This window comes from Rhipicephalus microplus, chromosome 1 (genome assembly GCF_043290135.1).
Source record: "Rhipicephalus microplus isolate Deutch F79 chromosome 1, USDA_Rmic, whole genome shotgun sequence".
NCBI classification, from domain to species: domain Eukaryota; kingdom Metazoa; phylum Arthropoda; class Arachnida; order Ixodida; family Ixodidae; genus Rhipicephalus; species Rhipicephalus microplus.
The window spans coordinates 171,905,835-171,931,544 of NC_134700.1; the positions used below are offsets into that span (position 1 = coordinate 171,905,835).

General features: G+C 44.7%; 2 protein-coding genes across 3 annotated transcripts in view; one reads left to right on the forward strand and one right to left on the reverse strand.

The window, feature by feature from the left end:
• Positions 1-325: 325 nt before the first annotated feature.
• LOC119178400 (cyclin-dependent kinase inhibitor 3) lies at positions 326-1,225 on the reverse strand. Its single transcript, XM_037429601.2, has one exon. The coding sequence runs from the start codon at positions 1,071-1,073 to the stop codon at positions 468-470; it is 606 nt and encodes a 201-aa protein (XP_037285498.2). The 5' UTR covers positions 1,074-1,225; the 3' UTR covers positions 326-467.
• Positions 1,226-1,528: 303 nt separating this feature from the next.
• LOC119178156 (uncharacterized) overlaps positions 1,529-25,710 on the forward strand; it is a 32,324-nt gene continuing 8,142 nt past the window's right edge. The window contains exons 1-7 of one of the 2 annotated variants that reach the window (XM_037429331.2): positions 1,529-1,659; positions 1,884-1,986; positions 2,073-2,099; positions 5,954-6,342; positions 9,495-9,568; positions 12,389-12,494; positions 22,143-22,214. In XM_037429331.2, coding sequence (XP_037285228.2) covers positions 1,609-1,659; positions 1,884-1,986; positions 2,073-2,099; positions 5,954-6,342; positions 9,495-9,568; positions 12,389-12,494; positions 22,143-22,214 — 822 coding nt within the window. In that variant the 5' untranslated portion in view covers positions 1,529-1,608. The remainder of the gene's footprint in view (positions 1,660-1,883; positions 1,987-2,072; positions 2,100-5,953; positions 6,343-9,494; positions 9,569-12,388; positions 12,495-22,142; positions 22,215-25,710) is intronic. The other variant, XM_037429332.2, reaches the window with a different exon arrangement.

A 25,710-nucleotide genomic window follows, 5' to 3' on the forward strand; every position in this document is an offset into this window, starting at 1 on the left:
TGTGCAACACTTCAATCACCGTGCCAGCATAGACCTGGGATTATAACCCAAAGGTTACGTTGTCTACTTTTACAAACTACAAAACATCAGTTTGTTGGCAAATTTATTTAGTTACAAACACAGAACAAACAATTCATTTTTGAATACTTTCACCGGTCTTAGAATACACGTCTCATGCACTTATAATTCAGAACATGAGGTTCTCCACAGGTCAAGTGCCTCGAGTCATAACCTAGAGAACACGGCAGTTCGTGCTCGAATGCATTCCCCAACAGTGTTTGCATGTTATCAGCTAATTGCATGTTGCGCACAGCACTGCCTGTCCCGTCATTTGCGTTACGTATTCTATGCACGGTAACACATGACGCACAAGTGGTGACAAGGGCATAACGCTCCCGCGTTCAATTTTAGTGAAGGCCTGTAACTGCGACCCCTGGCTGAGTCCCATCTTGCCAGAACAGCAGAGTCTATGCGCTTGCGTTGTCGCCAGGCGTTTTCAGATACTTGTCCCGAGCCTGCCTGAAGTCGTGAATAAAATTGTACTGCTTCACTGTCTGTATGGCACGTTTGCCCCGCAGCTCTTGCACTTTGCGAACAGCGCACTCGGGCGCCATGTTGTCGTCCAAGTTGAGGAGGAGACAGGCGGCGACTACACCCGTGCGTCCAAGACCTCCGAAGCAGTGGACCAGTGCTCGTTTCCCACGTTGGATGATATCGCCGATTTCGCGCAGCATGTCCAGCGTTTGGCCGATGGCGGGAGGCATTCCGTCCAGCACGGGGTAGTGGTGCACGGTCATTCCGTGGTTCTCGTACTCTGCGAGCAGAGTCGGGACCCGGTAGAGGGACAGTTCGCCGCGAGTGCACAGTACGAACACGTCGCTGATGTCCTCCAGCTTGAGGTACTCGACGTCTCGCGCAACGTCCCTCCACGTCTCTTTGAACCTGCAGCCGGGAAGCGCGCTTAGACCGAGCGAGTCTGGGTAGCCGAACGACGAAAGGTCGAGCCAGTCGATCTTGAAGGGGTCTAGTGTCGGTTGCGCGCAGTCGCCCGAGACGTCTTTGCCGGAAGCCATTTCTGTTTTCTTTCACGCGAAAGAAGAGTTTCGCGATCGCAGCGTTGTCGGCTATCTATCTGAAAATCTATAAAACGTCCAATTCACCGAACATATACCGCCATCGAAACGCCAGTTTGCTGAAATAGCCGAAAGAACGCCATACAATGCGACGCTTCTTGAAGGTATTAAAAGCGCGCGCGCGCGTGTGTAACTTTCAATGTTTCCAGACGGCGTGCACGTCACAAGCCTAGCACCAATATAATTTACAACACACAAAAGTTTTTAAATTTGAATGTACCAGTAACATATTACACCATTTACACACAATTGTTTTTAGTAAGTCGTAATTGGTGTAGTTTAGGGAGTCGTATCAGACATAGCGTTCATTACGTAAATTTGTCGTTTTTTCAAGTGCTGGTACCGTACAAAAGCATGGCCTTAGAAATCTGTAAGTAGGACTCAAGGTCTTGTTGATTATTTCCCCGCGTGGGGGCATCTGACGATTTCTGCGGGCAACAAAGGTAGAGAGATAAATAAAAGAAAATTGTTTACCATGGCGGACAGCGTGGACGTAGTAGATGCGGAGTCAGTTCGTAACATGAAGGTAAGTTTGTAAGAACTTCGCGTTTCCCTCTACGCTTATAACATTAGCTAAATGTAAGCTTATGGCTTCCTCTGCGTAGCCTAGAACTCCCATGAATGGCGCGCCCCGCGAAAACCGAAGACATACCGTGGCTTCGTTTTTGCTGGGATAACCGTTTCTTTTTATTTGAAAGCTAGTACTCATTAGTTGGTAAACCAACGCGTTTTTCCGTGTTGTTATCGCAGGTCGCTGACCTAAAGAAAGAACTCAAGGCCCGGGGCCTTTCCACTGCGGGGAACAAAAGCGAGCTTACCGAGCGCCTCGAAGCCGCTCTCGGATTGCCTAAAGGTATTTCTACCCGCACAAGCACTGCGCGGATATTGTCCCAATTTCTGGCCACATGGCTAACTGCCGCACTTCTGCTTGCTTTCCAGTAGACATGAGCGACGTGCAGCTTGACGGTAAGTTCACGACGCGATTTGTCAGCTTGCTCTTCGTGATATATCGAGTTGCCGCGTTTTTCTGCGACTCGGTAGGCTGCAATTTTTCGTTGTGTGGTCGCTTTCCGCATGTCTGCACGCGCCTGCACGAACGGCTACTGCTTTCTCAGTGGTACCAACAGCTGCCCAGCCTGCCCCTGCTGTCTTTGACCACGTAGCGCAATCGTGCACACAAAACTGGGTTCTTTGAGAGGCAGCGGTGCGGATTGAGGATTCGCGACCGACTCAGCTGTCTGTAACGGAACGAGTAAACGAACCAAACTATAGCGCATTCGCGGTAAACGTGCTTATTGCGGAACTTGAAACTTTGCGGAGTGTTCTACTGTGGCCATTATATTATAAATCGCACGTCATTTTGAACTGGCAGGTAGCCGAAGACGTTTGTAAGGGAGCGGTATGTCGTAAACTTGGTGACAAATTGAGGGTCGGTGGAGTCGGTGTCGCTTTAACAAGTTTGTAAGGGGCTTCTGACAGTGTGGTTGTGTTCTTGTGCGAGAAAGTTCAATAAATACCTTAGCTATGCGATTTTACTTATACCCGTTATGCTTTACACGATTAGCGTGTGCTTTATTTTGTGGCGTACGTCTTTTTCGTGGCAGGTTAGTAGCACTTGTGTAGTAAAATGAGTCACTGGCTTCAGCTACAGTAGGAACTTTTTACATCCACATGTTCAAGATAATCGTGGAAGTGTGCGAAGTCAAAAAGATCATGTATGCTAGTGGACCTTTCATATCATACCGGCGAGTAAATGTCTAAGGTTTTCCACGCTTGCACTTGGAATAGTTTGAAGCAATGCGACGGGCACTGTTAAGTTTTTTGCCAGCATAGTGCTTGTTGTTCAATGCTTGACTTATCTGATTTAATATAGTTCTTCGTGGGAAAGTGTTGCGTATAGTAGCTTTGGCACAGTTGAGATGATTGCATCATATCTCTGTTGCATGGAAAACAGTGGGATTAAAAAGTTCATTGTTTGTGTCTAGGGGGCTATCACAGTTAAGCGATTGTGCAAGCCCTGGAGCATCGACGTCTTGTGCTCTAGTTTCACCCGAGGTCAGGTCTAGAGGTAGGTTTAGGAAATTGTGAATCATTTTCAAGCGTTTCGTGTTGAGATTTAAAAGAACAAAGGCAGGAAATAAGCAGAACGGGGACTTCCTTTTAATTCTTGTGTATATAAGCTTTGTTTAAGTGTCCTGAAAACTAAGTTGTATGATAGTATTTGGTAATGCAGGTGAATGTGCTGCAATTTAACAGGCATCGATGCCTGGCTAGTTCGTACCGAACTTGTAGCTTTGGTGATAGCCTGTGCACTATCAACAGTTATGCTGTGAATTTTCATGGCACAAGCAATTTCGTTAGAAAATGCATGCTATTGTAGAGATTTTGGGCTGCCTGCAGCCAATTTGGACACTTTGTAAGTGGAGGTGCTGCTTTCATTAGTGATGGCCATACTTCTATGTATGAAGAACTCGGGAGAGCTTGTTTCTTATATCCTGAAACTGACCAAGCAGCATTTTTCTAGTTAGTTAGTTGGCTTGTGGAGTTCTCGCGTCCCAAATTGACTCTATGGGAGCTGCTGTAGTGGAAGGGTCTGGATAACCACCTTGGGTTCTTTAATATACACTGGCGTTGCTCAGTACTTGGGCCTCTAGCGTTTCGTGGAGCATCGCAACTGCTGAGCCATCGCGGCAGCGTGTTATCTTGGTTGACGAGCTACTTGCCGTAGAAAATTTTTGTTATTGGTACTTCCTGAAGAGCGTAAAATGGGTTTGTGCTTTCTTCCAATAAAATCTACCTAACGTTGCTTTTAGATATCACACATTAGTGGCTTCATCTAATTTGCAGACCTGTATAAAAATCTTGTTTGTTAGGATTTAGCGAATATTAATGTCCATAGGTTGGCTGGTGTGAGCCTGCACATTTGTGCGTGGTTGTTTTGGTTTTTCTAGCTGGAAATGTCTGCTTGAGTTTGTGATGCTTGAATTATTAAAATTCATGGCATAGATAAGCTGAGCACTCTCATGTACCCAGCTGGACAATTCAGAAATAAGTAGGGTCATTTGTTGATGTCTACCTGTCTACAGCAACCGGCACCTCTCTCTCAATTCACCCGTGACATAGTTTCATACAATAATACCTGGAGGGTAATCTGGCTCTAATGTCTACGCGGGCTCCTTCAGCGGTGCTCTTACCCCCATGGGAATTATTAGAAGTACAGGCTTCAGATCCGCTTCGAATGGATTGCGTTCTTGAGATTTGCGACACTTCTTTTCCAAGTGTAAAACATAGTGATGTGAACTTAGATTTAACTGAAACTTGCTTCAATTATTTGTACGCATACTTTATTGCGAAAAGTTTATGTGACCAGGAGGCAAAAGTGAAACCTGGGAAAATTCAGCCATCAGGGTATGCATCTTTCTGCTATTGCGCTCAAGATTTGGCATCAAGATTAAATGAATTATTTTGTACTACACATGAAAACAAACATGCTTGTTTTTCCCTCGAAAGTATGTATTATATATTTATGGAAATAACAGTACAGCATTAGGTGAGAAACACTTATGGTTGTTTGTTTTCTGCGACGCTAGGTGCGTCTGTTTCAGTGGTCCCAGTGGTCTGCCTTCAACGCACCTCTGGTTTTGTGTGAAGTCAAGTCAGCGGAGCGCAACGGTGTTTCTAGTTAGCTTCATCATCGCTTAGAAGTCTATATAAAATGGGTTTAAGCAAGATGCGCTTGTGAAAAACGCAAGTCAATATCCTGCACTGGCGTGAGACGCTACATCTGTGCGCAGCGGTGAGTAGACGACGTTTTGTTTAAACTGTCGAATATGACTCGTAAAGCTCACATGCCGCAGAAAATCTGGAGATCTAGTGGTCGTCAGCCTCTTCGAACAACAAAGGCACTGCTTCAGCCTTTTTCACCACACTGCACTACCCGCTCTTCACGAAGAATGAAACTATAGAAAAAAGTCTGTAGACAGTTCGCTAGCTAACCCTATCCACGAAGCCTGTACTTCCCATAATTTTCATGGAGGTACACGATCACAGCGCCAGATTCCTCTCTAGGTATTATTGTATGAAACTCTGACCTTTGACCTGCTAGCTCACAGCCTTTGAATAGATCGATTGCATTGCACAGCACACAATAAAGATACTTTTCACGTGCAGTTCTCTCAAGCACTGCCCACAAAGTATTTCTTCCGACATCATTTAGCCTTGACTCTGTGTTGGTGACGATGACTGCTTTCGAGTGGACCTCCTCTTGTGCAGTGATGCTTCTAAATTCTCTATTCTTGCTCTAAATATTAAGGGTGTTCAGAGGGGAGGACTCCTTGGCTGGAGAGTAGCAATATGAACTAATGCAATTTGAGAGAATAATTCTGCGCTAATCGTCATTTAAAATGTTTGTTAGGCATTGGCACGGACGTCTTTGTTCTTGCTTTGGAATGGGGGGAAGGTTTGGATGGGAAGATTACTCAATGGGAGAGCTTATTTAGCAGTGAAACTAGATTAGACTCTCGTTAAACGGAACCTGGAACGACCCGGAAAATGCGTTACGTTTAACAGGAGTTCCGTTTACCGAGAGACGAACGGGACTTAAGAATTCAAGCAAGAAACCAATCATGCTAGAGAAAGTTGTTCCTTCAAAGCACGAGCTCTGTTTCAGAGATTTCTGTTTACTGAGAGTCTACTGTATAATGGGACGCGGTCTCGACAAACAGTGCCGTGCTAATCGTTGTTTGAAATGTTGTTACGCGTTTGCTTTCACTTTCGCATGCTCAGTGTGTGTGTTATTACATTTCTTCACTTGTTTTCAGAGAGTCTGGATCAAGGTGTGGACGTGAATGAAGACGCTCTCCTAGAAGAGGGCCTGCTGCTTCCCCCAGAGGGCAAGGCCAACAACGGAGATGTTCTCGCCGGTGAAGAGGAGCTGCTAGCCACGCCTGTCATGAAGGAGCCGCCGGCTGCTTCAAAGTTAAGCCTGGAAACTGGAAGCCTTGGTGCACAGTCCACAGCTGTTACCGCTCCTGGTGCCATGCCACAAAAGACTGTTGTCACTCCTGCAGCCAAGGAACCAGCCGTGACCGAAAATGAGGCCAAGAAAGTTCGGCTGAAAGTGACCACCCTACCAGAAGGAGGAAAAGATGGTGCCGCAGCGACGGCTGATGCTGCCAAGGTGCCCACTAAGGGGCTTTCTGTGGAAGAGGTACGCAAGAACAGAGCCATTAGTTACTTGTTCATGCTGCCACGCTTCACTTCTTAATCCTAGGCTGTGCCCTTCAGAACTGATGATCTCCGCACAGTAGTTGGTTGTCGTGGCTTGCATGCTGGCTCTATTACCGTTATATCTAAACAGTGGCACCATGGACCTGCAAGCCAAATGCTATTTCATTCCATACTGTTCTGGAGAGAGATGTAAAAGAGCCCTGCTGCAGCCTTTCAGGCCTCTCCTGTTATGGCTGCCTATGTGAATTACTTACATTTTGTGCCGTAGCTCTACCATCAGCGCATCATTGTGATATGTCATCTCTTTTTTGTTTTCCTGCTTCTTGGCAATTTCAGGGCAGTAGACATTCATTACATGCATTGAGCTCAGCCATTGGCTCTTTTAGAATATGTATTGTAATTTATTTAAGTTTATTAGGCTAGAATTCTTTTGACATTTCGTTGTTGTTTTTTAATCAAGAAAGCACCATAAAGTCATATTTCTGGTAATATGACATGTCTCAGTTGGTGCTTGCGGTTTGGTATTGAAAAACAATTTTTTCCATCTGCTTATTCTACTTCTTGTTTTTAGGTGAGCTGAACAAGCTTTGCACAGAATGCAATGTAAGCAAAACTGTAAAATAAAGTGCGTCTCTCGAGATGTTTCTAATATTACTGAGAGATTTGTATTGAGGCTCCCAATATAATACTTTTCCAACATGACACCAGGCTTTGCACGCGATTGCGCGCAGCCAGTAATGTGAAGAGCGTACGTGCGATTTACAATTTTGCGCATACTTATCTACCCAATGTACTACAGGGCATTTATTTACTTAGTATAGTATGTTAGTGCGCCCCTACGTTCTCGAAAAGGCATTGCTGCTAACAGCATTATGTAAATCACTGGTTACAATTTCTTGCTTGTGGGAAATAATTCTCAATTCAATAAGGTGATGCTTAGTGTGAGCTTACTTGCACTGAGCAGCTCCACTGGCTGTTTTGCTGTACTGGCTGTCTTTGCCTTTCACATGGAGTGGTAAATAAAACTAGTTGCGCATCATGTTGACTCGTTACATGAGAGAATACACCTTAACAGTGCCATACAGAGGTCATACAGAGCCAAAATTGGCTCTGTATGACCAGCTTGTAGAATGACGGCTGCCGTCCTGACTGTCAAGGTAGGCCTACTGCTCTAAGGGGTCAGTGGCGGCAGTCTGTTTTCTTGTGCTTGTTGCTCGCAAAGGCAAAGTTTGGTTCGACTATGACCTTGTCTATTGAAGAAGAGTTGTTCTATGGAGGTGGGAATTTTGAAATGCCCACCTCCAGAGTATGTGGACCACGAAGTCTTGACTTTCTTTCTAACTAAGCATTTACTTAGAACAAAACAAGCACTACGAGGTTTCTAAAGCGCTATGTCAATTATCCACATCAACTTAATATTTATTTACCTTAAAGACCATTTAAGCAATTACATGTAGACAAAGGTTGTCGAGATGACGGCTCTGTTGGCATGCAATTGATGTATATCCAAGACCAAAAGTGATTTTTAATCACTAAAATGGAATGGCAGAAGAAAAGGAACTGGCAATAAAAGATATTTCCCATTCCGTTAAGGAAAATTGCAACTGACCCTCTTTCTTTTCATGGTTAACACATCAGTTCATTACAGTTTTTAATAATTCAACTGTACGTGCAGATGCACATTATTTTGAAGTCATGAGAATGGGCTGCTCATTAGATTACAAAGTGCATGAGATTTGTGTATGATACTCATTTCCTGCCAAGAAAACAAACAAATGAGTTATGAAAACAGATTTGTTCAACTTGTCTTGCTTATATCTCAAAGGTGGATTGATATGTACAGTGGAACTTCAATTATATGTCCCCTGGTTTCACGACGACCCTCATTTAACGACAAATCAGTTTGATTCCAGCAAAATCCCCATAGAAATGTATTTAAAACCTTGGTATTACGACTCTGCTATTACGCCAACCCCACATCTCGCAACTACTTTCGGATTCCGTCCGAAAAAAAAAAAAAAAAACATAATCAAATTCGACCAAATATTCACAAGTAAAAATATGAACTTGCATTCCCCTAAGTTGAGAATTGGAGAAGTTGAAAGTGTGACGGGTTGTCTTTTTAGAATGGAAAATTTTTTCTCCTGGCAGTTAATGCGCTTCTCCTGGCAGTTAATTTGGAAAATTTATTCTCCTGACAGTTAATGCGCTTCTCCTGGCAGTTAATGCGGAATATTTATTCTCCTGGCAGTTAATGCGCATAGGTATACTGGATCGTTGCCTACTTGGACTCTATCCACACGGATTAGCTTCATCCAGCCGCAAAGCTGATATTTTCACGTTTTCGACCTGTGGAAACTTGTGGTCTACATACAGCTGATCTCCTGCCTTTGTCCCACTCGCAGTCACAGGCTTGTGCACGCATAAGGGCATGATGCAGCTGTTTTTACTGTGAAAAATTACTTTTACTTGACGTAGACGATCATTATAACAGCGGGACACCACAAGTTGCACTTCACAAGGCGAAAAATTACAATGCGCGCAGCTCAGTTGCACACAAAGCCATTCTACGCAAACTCGTGGTCTGTCGCCATTATGTGATAGCGATGACACTGTGTGCGACTCTTCTGATGGAAAGCTGTTAGCAATGCAGTTTTTGTTTCAATTTCACGTGGAGGCAATTTTTGGACTCTATTCATTGGTAGAAAGATGCACACTGGATTCAATATTTTTTTTAGTTTGAGAATGAAGACTCGCTCGCACCTCCTTCATATGAGTAATGCTGCCATTAGCTGCCACTGCTAAGAATAAGTTAATCAACTTTCCTTGCAGAGTCACAAGGTCGTGCCGTGGGCTTATTCAAGCAGTCTGTACCCGTTTTTTGGGCGAGGTTGAGTGTCAATGCCTGCAATCTTAGTTTTTCGATGATATGACACCTGGATTATACAATGGTTTTGCGCGGTCCCCTGAAAGTCGTATAATAGAGGTTCCACTGTATTCAGAGCTGCACAAAAGTAAATGCAATCTACGAAGAGTGGTTTAGATGCTTCATTAATGTTGCTCCATTACTATTATTGTAGTCACATGTTTAGCAGAGTTTGGGACACCTTTTCTGTTCTTTACCTTTTCCAGAGAATATCCCTTCGCTCCAAGAAGTTCAACATGCCACTTTCGGACACTGCACGACTCAAAGTACGGATGGAAAGGTGGGCGCAGATAGTTGTGCGTTGCAGGGAGCACAGCAGGCTTGCCTGTACTTATTTCTTGTGGTCGGGTTACCCCATGAAATATCGATAAATTGACTGGGGTGGGATAACGGGAAGGGAAAATATGGGACACTTTGCAACTATGCTCGAACCTCATTATAACAAAGTTGCATCTTGCATGAAAATAAGTTCGTTATATCAAAAATTCGTTATAAAGGTATATTTCCAATACTGCATCTATCGCAAGGCTATTTTTCACTGGCTTAATTATAACCGATATTTTATCCTATCCATGTTAGTTATATTGAGGCTTGAGTGTGCTACATATTGCCTCACTCACTTCTTGTATTTATATGTAACTAGTCCGTTACACGTATAACGACTCTTTTTCAAACCACTTTGAATGTCTGTAAACATTCCAGATTATTTGAGAATCATCTGATAAGCTTGAGTGTGCAATGCGAATGGAACCAACCCAGCCACGTGTTGTAATGCTCGACTTTTCGACGTTAAAATGTCAACACACTTAACTACTGATCAATCACTTGACAACTGGTGCCGTTCTTGCAGCTATCAGTGTACAGCTTGAACTCTGTCACTTCAAAACACCACCTAATTCGATTGGTTTCTGCGGTCCTGTATTCTACAAGGCAAGTGTGAGTGGATAATTTGAAGTGGTGGTCAGCACCATCCCAACTAGTTTGGAAACTTTGGGTGCCATGTGCCGATTTCTGTAAAATAAAGAAAATGTCAGGCTCACTATTATTAAAGAATGTTGTGGGGTTAGGTAATGATGCGTAGTTTTTTTGGCACCAACTGTTACGCACCAAGGTTTAAAAAAAACAGAATACAAATTACATAATGCAAGTTTGAGTGGATAATTTGAAGCGGTGGTCAGCACCATCCCAACTAGTTTCAAAACTTTCGGTTCTATGTGCCGATTCCTGTTGCCGATTTTGTCGCAAATATGTGGAAACTTCGCCCCTTAGAAGCCAGAAGACAACACTCCATGCTGATGCTAATGAGTTACAGGTGAAGCACCCCGGTCTCGCTCGTCTCACTGATAGATTAAAAAAAAAAAAAAACTTGTGAGTTGCCTGTAACGCACCCCTGTGGAAAAGAACACAAGCTTTGCTGCAACACAGTGGTGACACGTGGGCAGCATGCCGCTTGCTTCTCTCAAAGGCAGCCTATCAAGACTTACCCATTCTTTATGGAAATATATAAAGAAATTAACAAAGAACAGTCTGACAGAACTTGTGATGTATGTGAACCTCCAATCAATGATCTCTCCAGCAATTTTCGCACTTGCACTGCTGGCAGAGTTCGTGCCTACAATGGGTAGTTCTTTAAAAATTTGGTTCAGCAACTTGATTTACCATGTTTTTCAGTCAGAAAAACATCACGAGTACCGCCAAATTGACAGTTATTAAGTTATTTTGCCAGAAAGAATGGATGAATGATGGCGTCATGACACACCGACGCTGCGAGAAACAGGTGACGTGCTGCACGCATGTCGACACTGTGTTGCAGTGAAGCATGTTTTTTTTTTTTGCGCTGGCGCACATTTTAGCTGATCACTAGACCGTCTTTTTTTCTTGCGCTGGCGTCAGCGAGGCCTGATGGTGCCCATGTTTGCGGCAAAATCTGGACCACCTATTGCTCTAAAACACAGTCCTTAAAGTTGCAAGCTCGCCGGCACAGCAAACGACCACCTGTGATATTACTTTCATTAATTCGAAGTTACTTTCGTCCCGCTTCTTGTATGTAGAGTGAATTTGAAAACCCGCCTAATTTGAAGATTTTCACGGTCCCAGTAACTTTGAATCAATGAGATTTTAGTGTGCTTCGACCTTTCAGTTTTTTCGGGCACACGTTTGCTGACATAGTCTTGTCTTGAGCATGCCGACTGCGGCTTTTTTTGTCGCAACCGTGTCACAATATCTATACAGGTGGCTCCTTGTAGGCAGGAAACCTCTAAAGGATACCCTTTCAGAGCACCTTACAAGCATTCGAGCATCATGGTGCATCTTCTTTATTAGGGCGAAAGCCTCAGATGCCTCGCGAAACAGGAAATCTAACCGCCTGTCGTCGTTGAGCACTAGTGATGCAAACAAATTGTCACATGATGGCATCGCGACGTTGCAAATTCTGGTCTGACATCGTGTGACGTAATGGCACAGGACGCCACTGTAGTGCCCTCCTTTGGGTGGGGAACAGAACCGGGGAGCGTGCAACCTCGTGAGAAGGAAATAAAGACGGTACTTTGCTGTGGCATGTGATTCCATGGTGCGTGTTCCCTGCTCCCATCATACGTAGACTGAGAAAAAAAAAAAAAGGATGGCTTTCAACTTTGAGTCGTCTTAAGGGAATGCACGAGAGGCCCTGCAAGTTTCCTTGCGCAAGGTAGTAATGGATTTATGATATAAGTGGCCCTCCCCCTGCCCCACCATTTGCTTTTTTAAAAGGTAATTTTATACGAAGGGTAAGTGGCAAGATAACACACCCCTTTATCACGATGCTTTGACAGTAATGTCAGTGGTAGGCAGTAGCTTAATGTCGTGGTGTGTTTCCATGCACATTTGTCCCGTCGGCCCACAAAAAGGGTCACTGCTCTTCACGTGCTTGATGCAGTCACTGCTGCTGAATTGTGGTTGTGTATTTGACGACGTCGTTTAATGTACCTCAACATTTTTACGATGCAGTGTGTGATGTGCTGATGTTCGTTCTAACGTTTCCAACTTTGCCGTATATAGGTTTGACTATTAACGAAGCTCTGATTAGAAACAGAATGTTCAGTATGCTCATTTTGTTTCGCAGGTTTGGTGCTACTGCTTTGAACAGCCCAGCGGCATCAAAGGCGACTGCAAAGACCACGCCAAGCTCGGTGAAACTGTCGCGAACCTCCATTTCCGCAAACCCACCCGTAAGTAGCCAGTGCGAAGTTATCGGCTCATAAGAGCAAACACGCGAGTGTGCTAGTGGGGATACACAGTTTTAAAGCTAAATGGCTCAAAAATCTTGACACTTTGCAGGTTTGTCTGTATTTTTCATGTGAGGCTGTGGTTTAAACGTATATACCACATGAAAATAATATAGGACTAATCTCATCAAAATCAAAATGGCATATGTGTCCCAACTTTTTTCAGTTGGGACACATATGTCTCGCTACAATAAATGACGGTGCTTACAAAAGGGAGAAAACGCTGTCTCACTGTGAAGGTGCTACCTTGAAATCACATCACCGGTCGATTATTTGGGATGAAATGTTAAAACAAGAGGGTACAAGAGAGCAATTATCAAATTGGGCCAAGGCACATTTCCGAATATATTTGAACTCGAAAGGACGAAACGCAAGAAGAGAAGATGACTGCACGAGCAAGGAACATTTTGTACACCTCATTATAGCTGTACAGTGCCATATGCAGTGTCTGGTAATTCAGTCAAACCTCGTTGGTATGCACGTGCTCTAAACGTACTAACAGGTAAAACATGGTTGCGACTAATCCCCGACAGTCTCATAGACGCTAATTCATTCGTGGACAGCATAAGCTTTAGTGGTTCACCTTATGCCTGCCGGTACACGAGTACCAACTGCATACAGTGACAGTAGTATTTGCTTCCATAAAAGTTCAGAGGGCCGATGAACATGCGGACGCCATGACGTGTCGCAAGCGGTTTTCCATCGTTTTAAGGGGGGAGGCTACACTTGATGGGCAACTTTTCTATTTATGTATAGATCTGAATGAAATTTTCACAGTTTGTATTTATATGTGCAGATTCTAAAAATGCAATTACTTTTCTGATAGGTCAAGTAGTTTCCAAGATACTCCAAAATCAATGTAAAACCTGGGTCTTTTGTTTGCAGCCTAATTAGCATCTAAGCAGGAAGCTTCAAAACATTGGCAACAGTGTAAAAACAATGTAGGATGTTTAAGGAGTGCAATGTGCTATAAATCAATTCGCTGCACCAATTTCAACAAGAGTTAGAGGACATCAATGTTCAAAGAGGAAAAAAAAAGCCACCTTCACCTGTCACGCATGTGACCCAATTTAAAAATTTTTTATGTGTATATTTCCTTCAAAATAGGCATATTGCATACTGCACGCACTTATATTTCTGGCAAAAAAGGAATTATGCTGGTGTCTCAAATGGAACAGAAGGTATTTTCCCCTCCAACTTGGCAAATGTGCTAAAATTGATGTTTCGAGAAAACGAGGAAAAACGATTCAAAATGCCTTTCTTGAAAAAATACTAATAAAATCTTATGAAAATGCACCAAGGGCATAATCTGAATGGATCCCATGAATATGCTGCTTCTTGACCAGCTTTCTCAGACTTTGGGACGCTTCTCTCTATTTATTTGAGGTTGTACTCTGGTGATAGTCCTTCTCCGCCAGCCCTCAGGGATGTGCTGCTGAACATCATGACGTCCAGCTGCTTAAGAATAGGAGCAAATGTGCCGTATTTACTTGCATAATTCTCGCACTCTCATAACTATCGCACCCCCCACATCGCCCAAGAAAAATACGATTTTTTTTTCCTCGAGTAAGTATCGCACCCCCGAAAACTCCCGCAATAATCTCGTCTGCTCTCTGCTCGTTCCAGCCACTGATGATGATAGCGCACGCTATCTGGCACCATTTCTTAAGCATCAAGTCTACTATAGCACGGAGATTTAATCTAATCCAAGCCAAGCCGAAGTGGCCAGTGCGCGTTGCAGCGTGTTTTGTATGTTGTGTCGGTAATCTTGGCACGTTATGGGGCGATACTGAAGCCACACGGCTGCTTCAAGTTGCAAGTGATAGATTATGCGCTAAACAACGGCAACAGGGCCGCCGGTAGGCCCTTCAGAGCCTACGAGTTTTGTGTTCGCTACTGGTGACGGCAGCTGAAAGCCACCGAAACGCGTTGCGCCTGCTGTGCGCCTAAAACTGGGATTGATGGTAAACTTTATTTCTTCAAAAGCAAACTGCGGACGATTCTGTTAAATAGCCATCAGCCCAATACTGACGTCCTACGCTTACCTTTTGAGGGATCCTGTTGAGGGCCGACCGCTACCGCTACGCCCGCAACGCGCAGAAGCTTCGCGTATGGTATTCTAATTCTCGACTATTTTCTTCCTCTTTTTGTGTCTCAAATAAATCTTGCCTTGTGTTAAACCTCTGCTTTTATTGTTGAGGTAAGCCCTAATTAGTACTTCTTAAAGCTTGTTGTAAGTTTCTGCCGTGAGAATCCCGATTTGCGGCCACTTCGTTTTCTTTTTCGCTCTCTGTGTTTTCATGGAAAGTTTTTCCCGCGTAATTCTCGCACCCCCCAACTTTGCATCAGTTTTCTGGCAAAAAATGTGCGAGGATTATGCGAGTAAATACTGTATTGGCATTGCCCGTGTTGAAGCACAGCTTCTGCTGCAGCAGCTTGCACAGCAAAAAGAAAACTGTGCTGCTCCTTTGATACCAAACTCCAAATCATGGATTGGAGGCTTTCATGTGAATTCTGAGTCTTGCCTTGCTGGCATCTTGCCTCACTGCCACACCACTTGACTCCAAAAAGCACCCAATTTTTCGCGCTGTTGCCGACACCGAGGAAAAACCCTCAAGCGTCGTGGTTGTCTCGCGGGCGCGCTCATCGCAAACTTCATTGGTATTATTCACATCAGCGTCTGCCCACACACTGCCGGAGTTGATATTGCAGGCGCTGTCAGGGAGGCCCGTTTCTACGCGCACTTCACCGATGCCAATAGCATCGGCACAGTCATAATTCACAGAGCATCCGCTATCCGGGGAAGCCGTCTCGCACACTTCTCCATTGATAACATCTTCAGTACACAGGCGGCCAGCGTCCATGCCGCGCACGCCTGAAAAACTGTGTTTGGTTACGATGGCGCTGTCAAACAACATCGGTACTTGCTCCCGCGACCCAGTAGTAGCAGTTCTGCCTTTCTTCCGTGAACGGTGAAAATGATGCTGCGATCGGAACTTTTTCACACCGCCGGGCATAGCGAGACGCACAAGCACATTAGGGATACGAGTCACGACATCTTCGCAAGGGCATAGAGTTTCCTAATTATTTTTAAAAATTCTATGCGCAAGAGCGATACCCTTTCAACATAGCGGCTGACATTGCCAGGGAGTTTTTCTGGCCAATCGGGAAGTGCCATTTTGGTCACGTGCGTCGAGCAACCAATGGAATCGCGCGCTGCGCGTGATTTTGACTTTGCTTCTTTTGCTCTTGCGAGAGGCACATAGTTGTCTACTGGAAAAGAAAGAAAGAGGCATAAACGCAACCTTTCTAACAAGACCAAAGTGGTGCTGGTGGAGCGCGTAGTTCATGTGCCGTCGGTGGTTGAAGTACGGCTAGTTGACACTTCAATTTAAAAATCCGCTTGCGCAAAGTTGCTCTCTTTATGGGTTATAACTTGAGAAATAGGTAAGTGGAATTTCGAAGCCAAACTTTGCTGATGGTTGTGAAAGAGCATCGGGAACGCGAAAATGATGAGAGAGAAAATCCGATTTTTGGGCCGATTTTCTATGTCTAAGTGCTGCGTCCCCCCTCCGTGCGGATATCAGCGTATCAACTGTTCAGACTATCGCACGATTGCGGCAGTACCTTTGCGGGTAATCGGGGTGGAAAAAACTAAGGTGAGGAGGTGAGCACGGACAAATGCGCCTGCATGACTTATCGCCGATGGAAAGCCTTACCAGAGTAAGCATCTCCAGCTGTCATCTCGGGTACGCTTGGGGCATAGCGCCACTTTAAACCTACTGCTCGCTTTTTAACCTATACGTGCTAGACTGCCGATTGCCTCCGCATTGTGCGAGACCGCGTTCAAGTGCGCACTGCGTTGCAGAAACGCAAGCAGCTCGCTGTTGCGGTGTTTAGCGTCACACGTCGCATGCACCAAGATACCTTCCTGTAACATGCGCACAGTGCAGCAAGCATAGTGCAGTTGTAGCCATACTGCACACTTCTACTAGGCTACGGCCCAACAGTGCCTTCCGCCCTTTGCCAGGACTGCTAGAGCATCGCAGAGTTCACATCGCTTGCAGACAGCTAGTCGTCGCCGCATTGGCCTTACAGGCTATTCGCTGAATGTGTGCACGGTCTGAAGCAGAGTGGGCGTAGTTTACTGCAAGTGGATCAGTAGTTGCGGTGTGCGCCGAGTAGGCGAAGTGCTGCACGCAACTAGCCACTAAACGATTTGACTCTCTGCGGCTGTACCACATTAAACAACAACAAAAAAAAAATCTGCATCAATGTTTGGTTAGAAGCAGACCGCAAAATGCATGTATCATGGACCACTGATTATGTCTGTTCTATAGCTATAGCATGCTGCATATTCTGGACCTTGCAGTAGTTTGAAAAGCTCTTTGGACGGTTGTGCGAGAGTGACGAAATCTTTTCCCACTTGGGCAAAAAAAAAAAAAGAAATGGCTTTGGGGTGAGTACATTAGCCGATACTTGCTGTTGCATTGTATTTGTTCGTTGGAGGCAACGGCGCACGTCAGGAGATGCACGTTTGTAGCTGGTGGTTAATGCGTAGTATAGTACAGTGAAAGCTCGTTAATTTACACCTCATTAATTCGAAATTTTGGATAATTCGAAATGGTCGCCGCAGTCCGGTCCGCAGTGCATAGGAGACGATGTGTAAAACGATTTGTTAATTCGAACAGAAATTGCTGCCTCTACGGATAATTCGAAGCGCGCGGCGCCGAGCGTCATCATCGTTAAACACAAGCTTTTACGGTCGAACGATAGGTGGCACGACCAGTTTTTTTGAGCTTCAAGTGGCCTCCGAGCAAAGGGGGAGCAAAGTATGGCCTCCAAAATCCAGGGAGCAATTTTTTTTTTCCGTAGCCCTCCCGCTATCTCAGCGCCTGGCGCCACTTGTACGCGGGACCCACGGGACGCTGAGGAGTCGGCAGAGTAGTCCTAGCAGTCCTAGGCGCACGTTGTTCGTTCACGCTGTCAAGCCATCTTATTCCGCATCGAAGTTGCAAGATGCCGCGGGGAAACTACTGCGCGAAGACTGTCAAGGAGAAGGTGGAGATTTTGCGAAAGGTTGACCAAGGGAACTCGAGCAAATACGAAATTGCGAGGTAGCACAGCATACCTCCGAGCACGTTGTCAACGTACATTTGCAACAGGACGGCCATTGAAAACGCCTATGAAGCCGAGGATTTTGGCGCCAGTCGAAAAAGGCTAAGGACAGCGAAGTTCCCGGAACTGGAGTCAGCTTTGATTATCTGGGTTAAAGAAATGAGAGCCCAGAGTATCGCATTGAGCGGCCCTATCATCGTGGCCAAGGCAGCCGATTTCACCCTGGGCTTGGACATTGAAGACTTTGTCGCCTCCGAGGGATAGTTTGATCGTTTCAGGGAGCGGCACAATCCCGTATTCCGCACGTTATCCGGCGAGGCAAAGGAAGTGGACGCCGAAACATGCGCTACTTGGAGAAGCGACACCCTGCAGCAGTACTTGGAGAGCTACTCACCACAGGATGTGTTTAACGCTGACGAGACAGCGTTATTTTTCAAGTTGCAGCCAGACAAGACGATCACCTACAAGGGAGACAGCTGTGCCGGCGGCCAGTGCAGCAAAGAGCGTGTCGCTGTTCTGGTCGCCGCAAATATGACCGGTACGGAAAAGGTCCCCCTTTTTGTGATTGGCAAAGCACTCAAGCCACGGTGCTTCAAAAACATTCGCTCACTGCCGTCGGAGTACGCTGCAAACAAGAAAGCCTGGATGACAGGTGATTTATTCAGGAAGTGGGTACTGAAATTCGACAGGCGAATGGAACTGGGCGGCAGACGCGTTCTTCTTGTCGTCAACAACTGTTCGGCGCACAAAGTCGACGTTGAGCTGAGAGCAACTAAGTTGGTGTTCCTTCCGGCAAATACGACTGCGGCCCTACAGCCAATGGACCAGGGTGTGATAAGGAACATTAAGTGCTTTTATAGGCGTCACGTGCTGGAGAGAATGATTTTGTGCGCGGGCGACAGGAAGGACTTCGGCATTACGCTGCTCACTGCCATGCACATGTTGGTGCGCAAATGGGAACAGGTGACCGCGACCAAAATCGCAAACTGTTTCCGCCACAGTGGATTTGCAACTGGAAGTGTGCAGGATAGTTGTGACGTCGACGTGGATGGGGCTGAGGAGCTCATGCCAGTGGCATTGCGCGACACTCTTCGGGGCGTACGTTTTGCCGATTATGTTAGAGTTCACACCGGTTCATCGGTGTGTGGTGCCCTGACTGATGAGGACATTATCGCTCAAGTAGCCGGTGCGCAGCCTGATGCTGAAGAGCCATAAGGTGAGGAAGACGAAAATGACGAAGCGCCTGTGCGCCCGTCAGCTTCTGCGGTGATGGAGGCACTTAATGTGGCACGTCTTTTCTTCAGCTTTGAAGAGGGTGAAGAGGATTCCCTGCGCCGCGTCCGCGCGCTGGAACAGAGAGCCGCAGCTGTGGCGTTCAGAGAAAAGGAGCAGATGGTCATCACCGACTTTTTTGGCCAATAAATATTTTTCGTGCCCCCACCCCCGAAATCCACCCATTTTTGCTCACTTTCATTATTTTGAATTTTGTTTAATTCGAAATTGCTCAGCGTTCCCGTGGAATTTGAATTAACGAGCTTTTACTGTACGTTTAGTGTGTAGTTATGCCGCTGTACCCAGTAGGTACGTATTATTGTGGGTTCACTGTATTAAGCTTTCACAGGGCTGGAGGGTTCTGTTCCTGCGAAGCTTACTTCTATGCATGCACCTGCATTTTTTGCTAATTTTGTTGTCCTTACTTTTGCGTTTGAAATGGTCGAGTACTGATGTTCCTGAGTGTCTGCCCGCCTTTTAAGAGGTATATCACATCATTTCGTGGACCATTGTGCCCAGTTAGGCTTAGCAAAGAACCTGTCAGTTTGCAAGAGATAGTGCTGATGCATTTATCTGTCTAGTTACTGCACAAGTTTATAAAAGCTGGTGACTGGGAGCTAAGATCGCCTCTTCAGATAACCAGAGGAAAAATTTACTTGCCACTTCGAATAGCAGATTTTTCTACTTGAACCAATGGAGAATTCAGGAGCTTTCTTAAAAAAAATTAAATTACTTTGAATGGAATTCTGGCACTGCCATAGAGCTGGCATTTTCCACTTATAATAAGGGAATTCTGGCTTCTTTTGCATCTCTCATAATCATGCGGTAGTTTTGAAACGTTAAATCGCACATATCAATCAATTTTGGCTTCTTTTGTCGCCGAGTTGCTGTTAGGATTTTTCAGTTGCTTGTCGTGTTTTTATGTATATGTGCATTTTTTCCAGCATATATATTTGTTTCAGTGATCATCATCACAATCACCAATAATGCATTTGTCAATGACATCAAGCAGTTGATTGTTGAAGTCAAGTGTACTAGTAAGGTTAATCTACAAGTAACGTTAACCAAGCTGTGGCAGCTGTGCATTCAGTTGAATGGTGACTACTTTGTAGATAAAGTTAAATGTGGGCTGTCGTTTATATTTGCAAATATTTTTGCACTACAAAATAATTAGTGATTTCTTCAACTCCATTTCGCATATGAGTTACTCTTTTATTCTAAGTAAAGATAGTTACAGAGCAGGGAAATATAAATTTTCGCTTCTTTTGGGCTTATTTCGTGATTATTTGCTTGTAAGCTCGGCAGTATATGGCAACTCTGCACTCCAGTCTTTTAGTGGCAAGGTAAAACGATTTTTCTCGGGCTCACAAAGGACTTGTAAGTTATCGGCAACACTGCGTTGGGCTAATTGCGACACATTACGGTAGAGAAATATTTTTTGAAGGAGAAATGGGATGTTAGTGTCCTGCTGATGCATGAAGGGATAACCCTTTGAACTTGAGTTTGAAAGAGTAGTGCTAGGATCAACCTGGTGGTGCGGTAAATGCGCAGCCAAAGCCGCATCACGGCAGTGCCAAGGTGCAGTTTCTTAGTGCAGAGGACCGATTGACGAACTTGGTGCAACGTTACGTTGCCCTTTAAATTATGTGACTTCTCATATTGTACAGGCACTGAAGAACGATGAGAAAGTCTTCTTTTGAAATAGAAAATATGTGCAGTGTGCAACACTGTAATATTTGCAAAGTATGGTTGCTGCTTGTTTCTGCACCAATCGGTGAGCTTTTTTTAGATGTAAAAGTGGGAGCCTGTTTACTGGCCCTGTAAGACCGCATCTTGATCCATCTTGATGGCATGTGTATTCCAGGACTTTTACTCGGGCTAGTTCATTTTAAATGGAATAGGTGAGCTAGGCAGCAAGCTTGTCTTCGAAGTCCAGTTGTTTTCCAGTTTTGGCCCATGGAAAGTTTTTCTGTTCAACGTGCAGCTAAAAATCGCCTCCTTGTTTACACTACCCACGATAATAGAGCATCAGCATGCAAAAAGGATGCGACAGAGCTGTCTTCAGAGTGCGAGGTAGCTCTCCTTGATGTGAGAGTTAGCAATAAAAGTGGCACACCTCCAATTATGCCTCATTGGGAAAATATCCTGTGTAAACTCTCAACAAAATGTGCTCTGCTGTTTTATGACGATGCAAGTACTGCTCTTCCAATTAGCAACAGCATGCCTAGCTTTTAACAGCATCTTGATAACTGTTGAAAAGGTCTTCTTTCCCCTTTTTATTCAAGATGAGCACATTGAATGGTGTGGTAGAACCAAGAAGGAAACATGATGCTACCACAGCACCGTGTTCCTAATTTCTAACTTATTCCATCATTACCGATGGTACTAGTTTTGGTTTCATTTATAGGTTGGCATCCAGCTTTGGATTTTAAGTCTAAATAAGACAGGTCCACCTGCAGTCGTGCAAGTACAGTAAATCGGGATTTAATTGATCCCTAACAAAATTTGCCATGAAGGTGACCATAATAGACTAGGAGATCCTCGCCTGACTAATAGCCGTGATGTGCTAGTGCAGCAGTTGCAAGCTGTTTCTTCCAACTACATATAGTATAATATATGCGTGCACACCTCCTCTACCATTAAACTCTCCACAAGGCGTGGACTCCTGTTCCTCCTCCACAGTGCTGTCGCACGAGGAACTTGCGAAATTGCACGTTAAATTCCATGTCATGGTGACATCAAAGTGTTCCTGGTCACTGATGCGCATGAATTAATTTTGTAGAGTCTTGGTACATTGGCAAGTAAGCAGACGATTTGGGTGCTTCTCAAAGCAAACAATTCGGGTGCTTCTCAAAGCAGACAATTTGGGTGCTTCTCAAAGACCTGCAAGGCTTGCTTTACTGTAGAAGGAGGGAGATGCTAATTGTACCTCCAGACAGGAAAGAAGTTGAGCGCAAGATGGAAGCTTGAGGTGTTGAGGTGTCGGCACTTTCAACTAATGTACTTGGCTTTGTCAGGGCGCAGACAAGTTTTGGCAGAGAAAAATCCACTTGTCAAAACGTTTAGTTCTTTGATATTTCCTGCTCAGCTGTATTGCTATTAAACCTGTGACTTCAGCACTGTGGGAATAGATGTTAAGGCAGCAACGTAGTCATTGTGCATATATTTTTTTTGTAACTCTTGATTACTTTCATGTTTCAGCCTGTTGACTTGGCAAAGTTGAAAAAGCGAGCGGAGCGGTTTGGGCAGAGTGTGTCCACCGTGGCAAAAGATGTGAGTGCTTTTCTGGTGTCTCTTCATTTTTGCATTTCTGGAGTTTCTTCTCATATTTTGAGTGGTCAAGTGATTTGAAGACGAAGCATTTGCATTGTATATTACATGATGCTTCTTTGCATCTTCGTGTAAATGACATAGGATGCATATGTACATCTATTTACCTACTGTGTGCGGTTTAGTAATACCTGCAAGTCCTGGTACCTAGGAACAGGCGTGTCTGACATATGCATGTATTGGGGAAAGAAGGGCTTGCCCATTTTGTCTGCGATGTACTCCGTCAGACCTACTTATAGCACTACTCAAGCACTAAGCACCACAAAAATTTCATTTTTATAACTGGTAATTAGTATAAACTGGCAAAAAAAATAAAAAAAATAAAAGAGCAAAGTGGGCAGTTGTGACAGGCAAGCTGTCGTGGCAGGCTGTTGTGACAGAGCTGTAATACTATCAGATGGTACAAACCGCCATTAGTGATAACTTGTACAGATTACAAGGCTACCGATTTTTCAGAAACGCTTGAAAATTCGGATGCTTTCACAGCATCGCCACACTCCTCATACATCCACTGTATTACAATGTCTGAAGTTTCAGATGCCAAAACTCTTCCAAGTCTCAACTTTTTATTCAAACGACATGTCTAAAAGGCCATTAACCAAAGCCACCGCCGTTCCCGCGCTGTAGTGGACTTGGAAGTCAGCTTTGGTGCAATTACAATTAGGGAATATGCAAGGAGGTGCTGGTGTTGTTGGCAGGGGTTCAGAATCTTGAATTTCTCCGTTCTTTTCAAGGCTTTTGCATTCCATTACCTTTCAGCACAGCCACCGACAGCCAGAAGTAATGTTTATAACTGATAATGCAGCATGCGGGCATTGCTGTAAGCGCTTTATTTCACTGTAGAAAATATACAGAAGTCAATGGTGCAGCAGCTTTTTGTTGTTGTTACTGATATATTGTTAAAAGTGGTATTTTTATAAGTGGGTTCAGCTGTATAGCCCAGCACTGTACTGTGAAATCTCAGGATAACGAACTTCAGGGGACCGTGGAAGTTTGTTCGTTATTTTGAAAGGTCGTTTTCGTGAAAGCTCGGAAATTAACCATAAATACTTACTTTTAACCGACCAAATCGACTTACCTTTACAACGGTGGGTCCTTGAACTCGTTTTTCATGAGAAAAAAACAAATGCACTAGTAAACACCAAAAAATGCAAGTCTTTTTTAAAAAAGTCTGTGACTTTTTTTTTTACGCGAGCAGTGCAAACTTTGCAGCGCGAAGGCCTCCAGCTCATCCACATTCCTGCGGTGTGATTCGGTTTTTTGGTCACAACAGCCTGCTTTTTGCCTTCCAGTTGCCAAAGAATATCCATTGTCTCGCTTTGCGAAAACTGTTTCCGCTTCTTCATCGCAAGCAGAGATGAACTCATTTGTAGTATCACCGCAGCATGAACACCGACTTGCTTTGCAGACAAGACAAGTAATCACCGAAAAGAGATGAACACGACTGAAAAAACAAGGCCTCCAAAGAAAAACCCGAAGCGTCACGGCTGTCATCGCCTTTTTCGAAGAAAAAAAAGTGCTAGAAAATGTTTCTCGTTTCGTTTTCTGCTCTCGCTGTCTCAGGCTTTCTGTGCCCGTGCTACCTGCTCCGCAACTCCCACTCTGCCTCGCTGACCTTGCCCTCCCATGTTGCCCTCGCCCTTGCGCCCGCTTGTATAGCTGCAGCATCAGCGTTTCAACAAAAAAAGAAAAAAAAGTGGCCCTTTCGTTTTTTTTCCTCCACACCATTGCGTGCCTTCCGAGAAGTAAGGCGTCCGTCCGCTTTGTTGTGTGCTTGTGTACGGTACCCCGGTGGTTGCGACGGGTTTCAGAACATAAGTTCGTAGTACTGAGGCATTTTTAATATAACGTGGAACTAAATTAACACTTGTTATTCTGAAAAGTTCGGTATTCTGAAATACGTAGTAGTGAAATAATTTTACATTGAAACTATTAACAGTCGGCGTGGGATTTTTAAAAGTTCGTTAATCTGAAAAGTTCGTTAATGTGGGGTTTGTTTTACCGAGATTTCACTGTATGAACATAAGGGTTGGATTGCTCAGATTGAGACATCTTGCTTTAGCTTGTTGCATTTAGCTTGTAATAACGTTTGATTTGCTGCACTGAAGAAGAGTAAGAGATAGTTAACATGATTTTTCTATTGTGTGGATCAGTCGAACCCCACTACAGCCCCGCCGCGGTGGTCTAGTGGCTAAAGTACTCGGCTGCTGACCCGCAGGTCGCGGGTTCAAATCCCGGCTGCGGCGGCTGCATTTTCGATGGAGGCGGAAATGTTGTAGGCCTGTGTGCTCAGATTTGAGTGCACGTTAAAGAACCCCAGGTGGTCGAAATTTCCGGAGCCCTCCACTACGGCGCCTCTCATAATCATATGGTGGTTTTGGGACGTTAAACCCCACATATCTATCTATCGAACCCCACTACAACGAAACTGATTAGATGCGGAGAAAACTTTTTTGAAGCGAGAATTTCATTGTTGTGATATATAAAAAGATACAACTGACCTGAGCTAGCTAAACAAAGGAACTTTATTCCCAAAAGTCTGAGTGTTTGCTGCTTCCTTTTTTTTTACCAGCAGCATCACGACGTGATTCTCACACATGCATAGCGATGCCACGTTGAAAAGCACGCTGAAACAATGGCTTTCGAGAACAAGCGTAACTGTTGCACTAAAACGGTAGCTCCAGCAGCTGTCCGCCATCAAAATCCAACAACGCCGAGATGGAGGCGTTGTATCGTGAAGCGGTGACCTATGCCTTATTCTATGCTATTATTATCATCCATTTGTCCCAGCTGACTGATATTGTTGATAACATTGGTGAATAGCGGCTATGACCAGTGATTACGCTGGCCAAGTGCAAAAAGAACCAATAGCACTGGTATCGGAAAAGGCATTGTTCCGCGATTGCACCCAGCTGCAGCATGTTCGAAACTTGATGAACTGAGGGACTGAGCTTCACCTTTGGACTGTCTGCGGCTCGGAAGCAAGCCAGTGGCAAGAGTAGGGCAGTCTCATTGCCATTACTATTGAGCAGTGGCTGCCCTCATGCTTAGTAAATAGCCGCGGTTTCTGGTGATGCCAACTGTCCTTTGTAGACATTTTTTTTATGCTCTGAAAATGCATCAAAATGTTCAAGCTTGTGTTTACTGCATGGCTTTAAAGATCTGAGCATGGAATTGCGACGTGATATTTCGTTGAAGCAGAACGGCAGAAGAAAAAAAAAAGAAAAATGGCAGCATATCCACGGAGTGAATGATGGAGAGTGGGGCGAAGCATTCGTCCGTCCATGCGTCCGTCTGTGTGACCGTCCATGCGTCTGTTTGTGCGCCCGTCCCTGCGTTCTTTCATGCATCCGCCCCTGCGTCCGTTCATGCGTCCATTCATGCATCTGTTTGTGTGTCCGTTCGTTCATCTATTCAACACTCCTCCCACCATCTCGCA

Coding starts and splice junctions, on each gene's coding strand:
- LOC119178400 (XM_037429601.2), bottom strand. CDS start 1,073: ATGGCTTCCGGCAAAGACGTCTCGGGCGACTGCGCGCAACCGACACTA.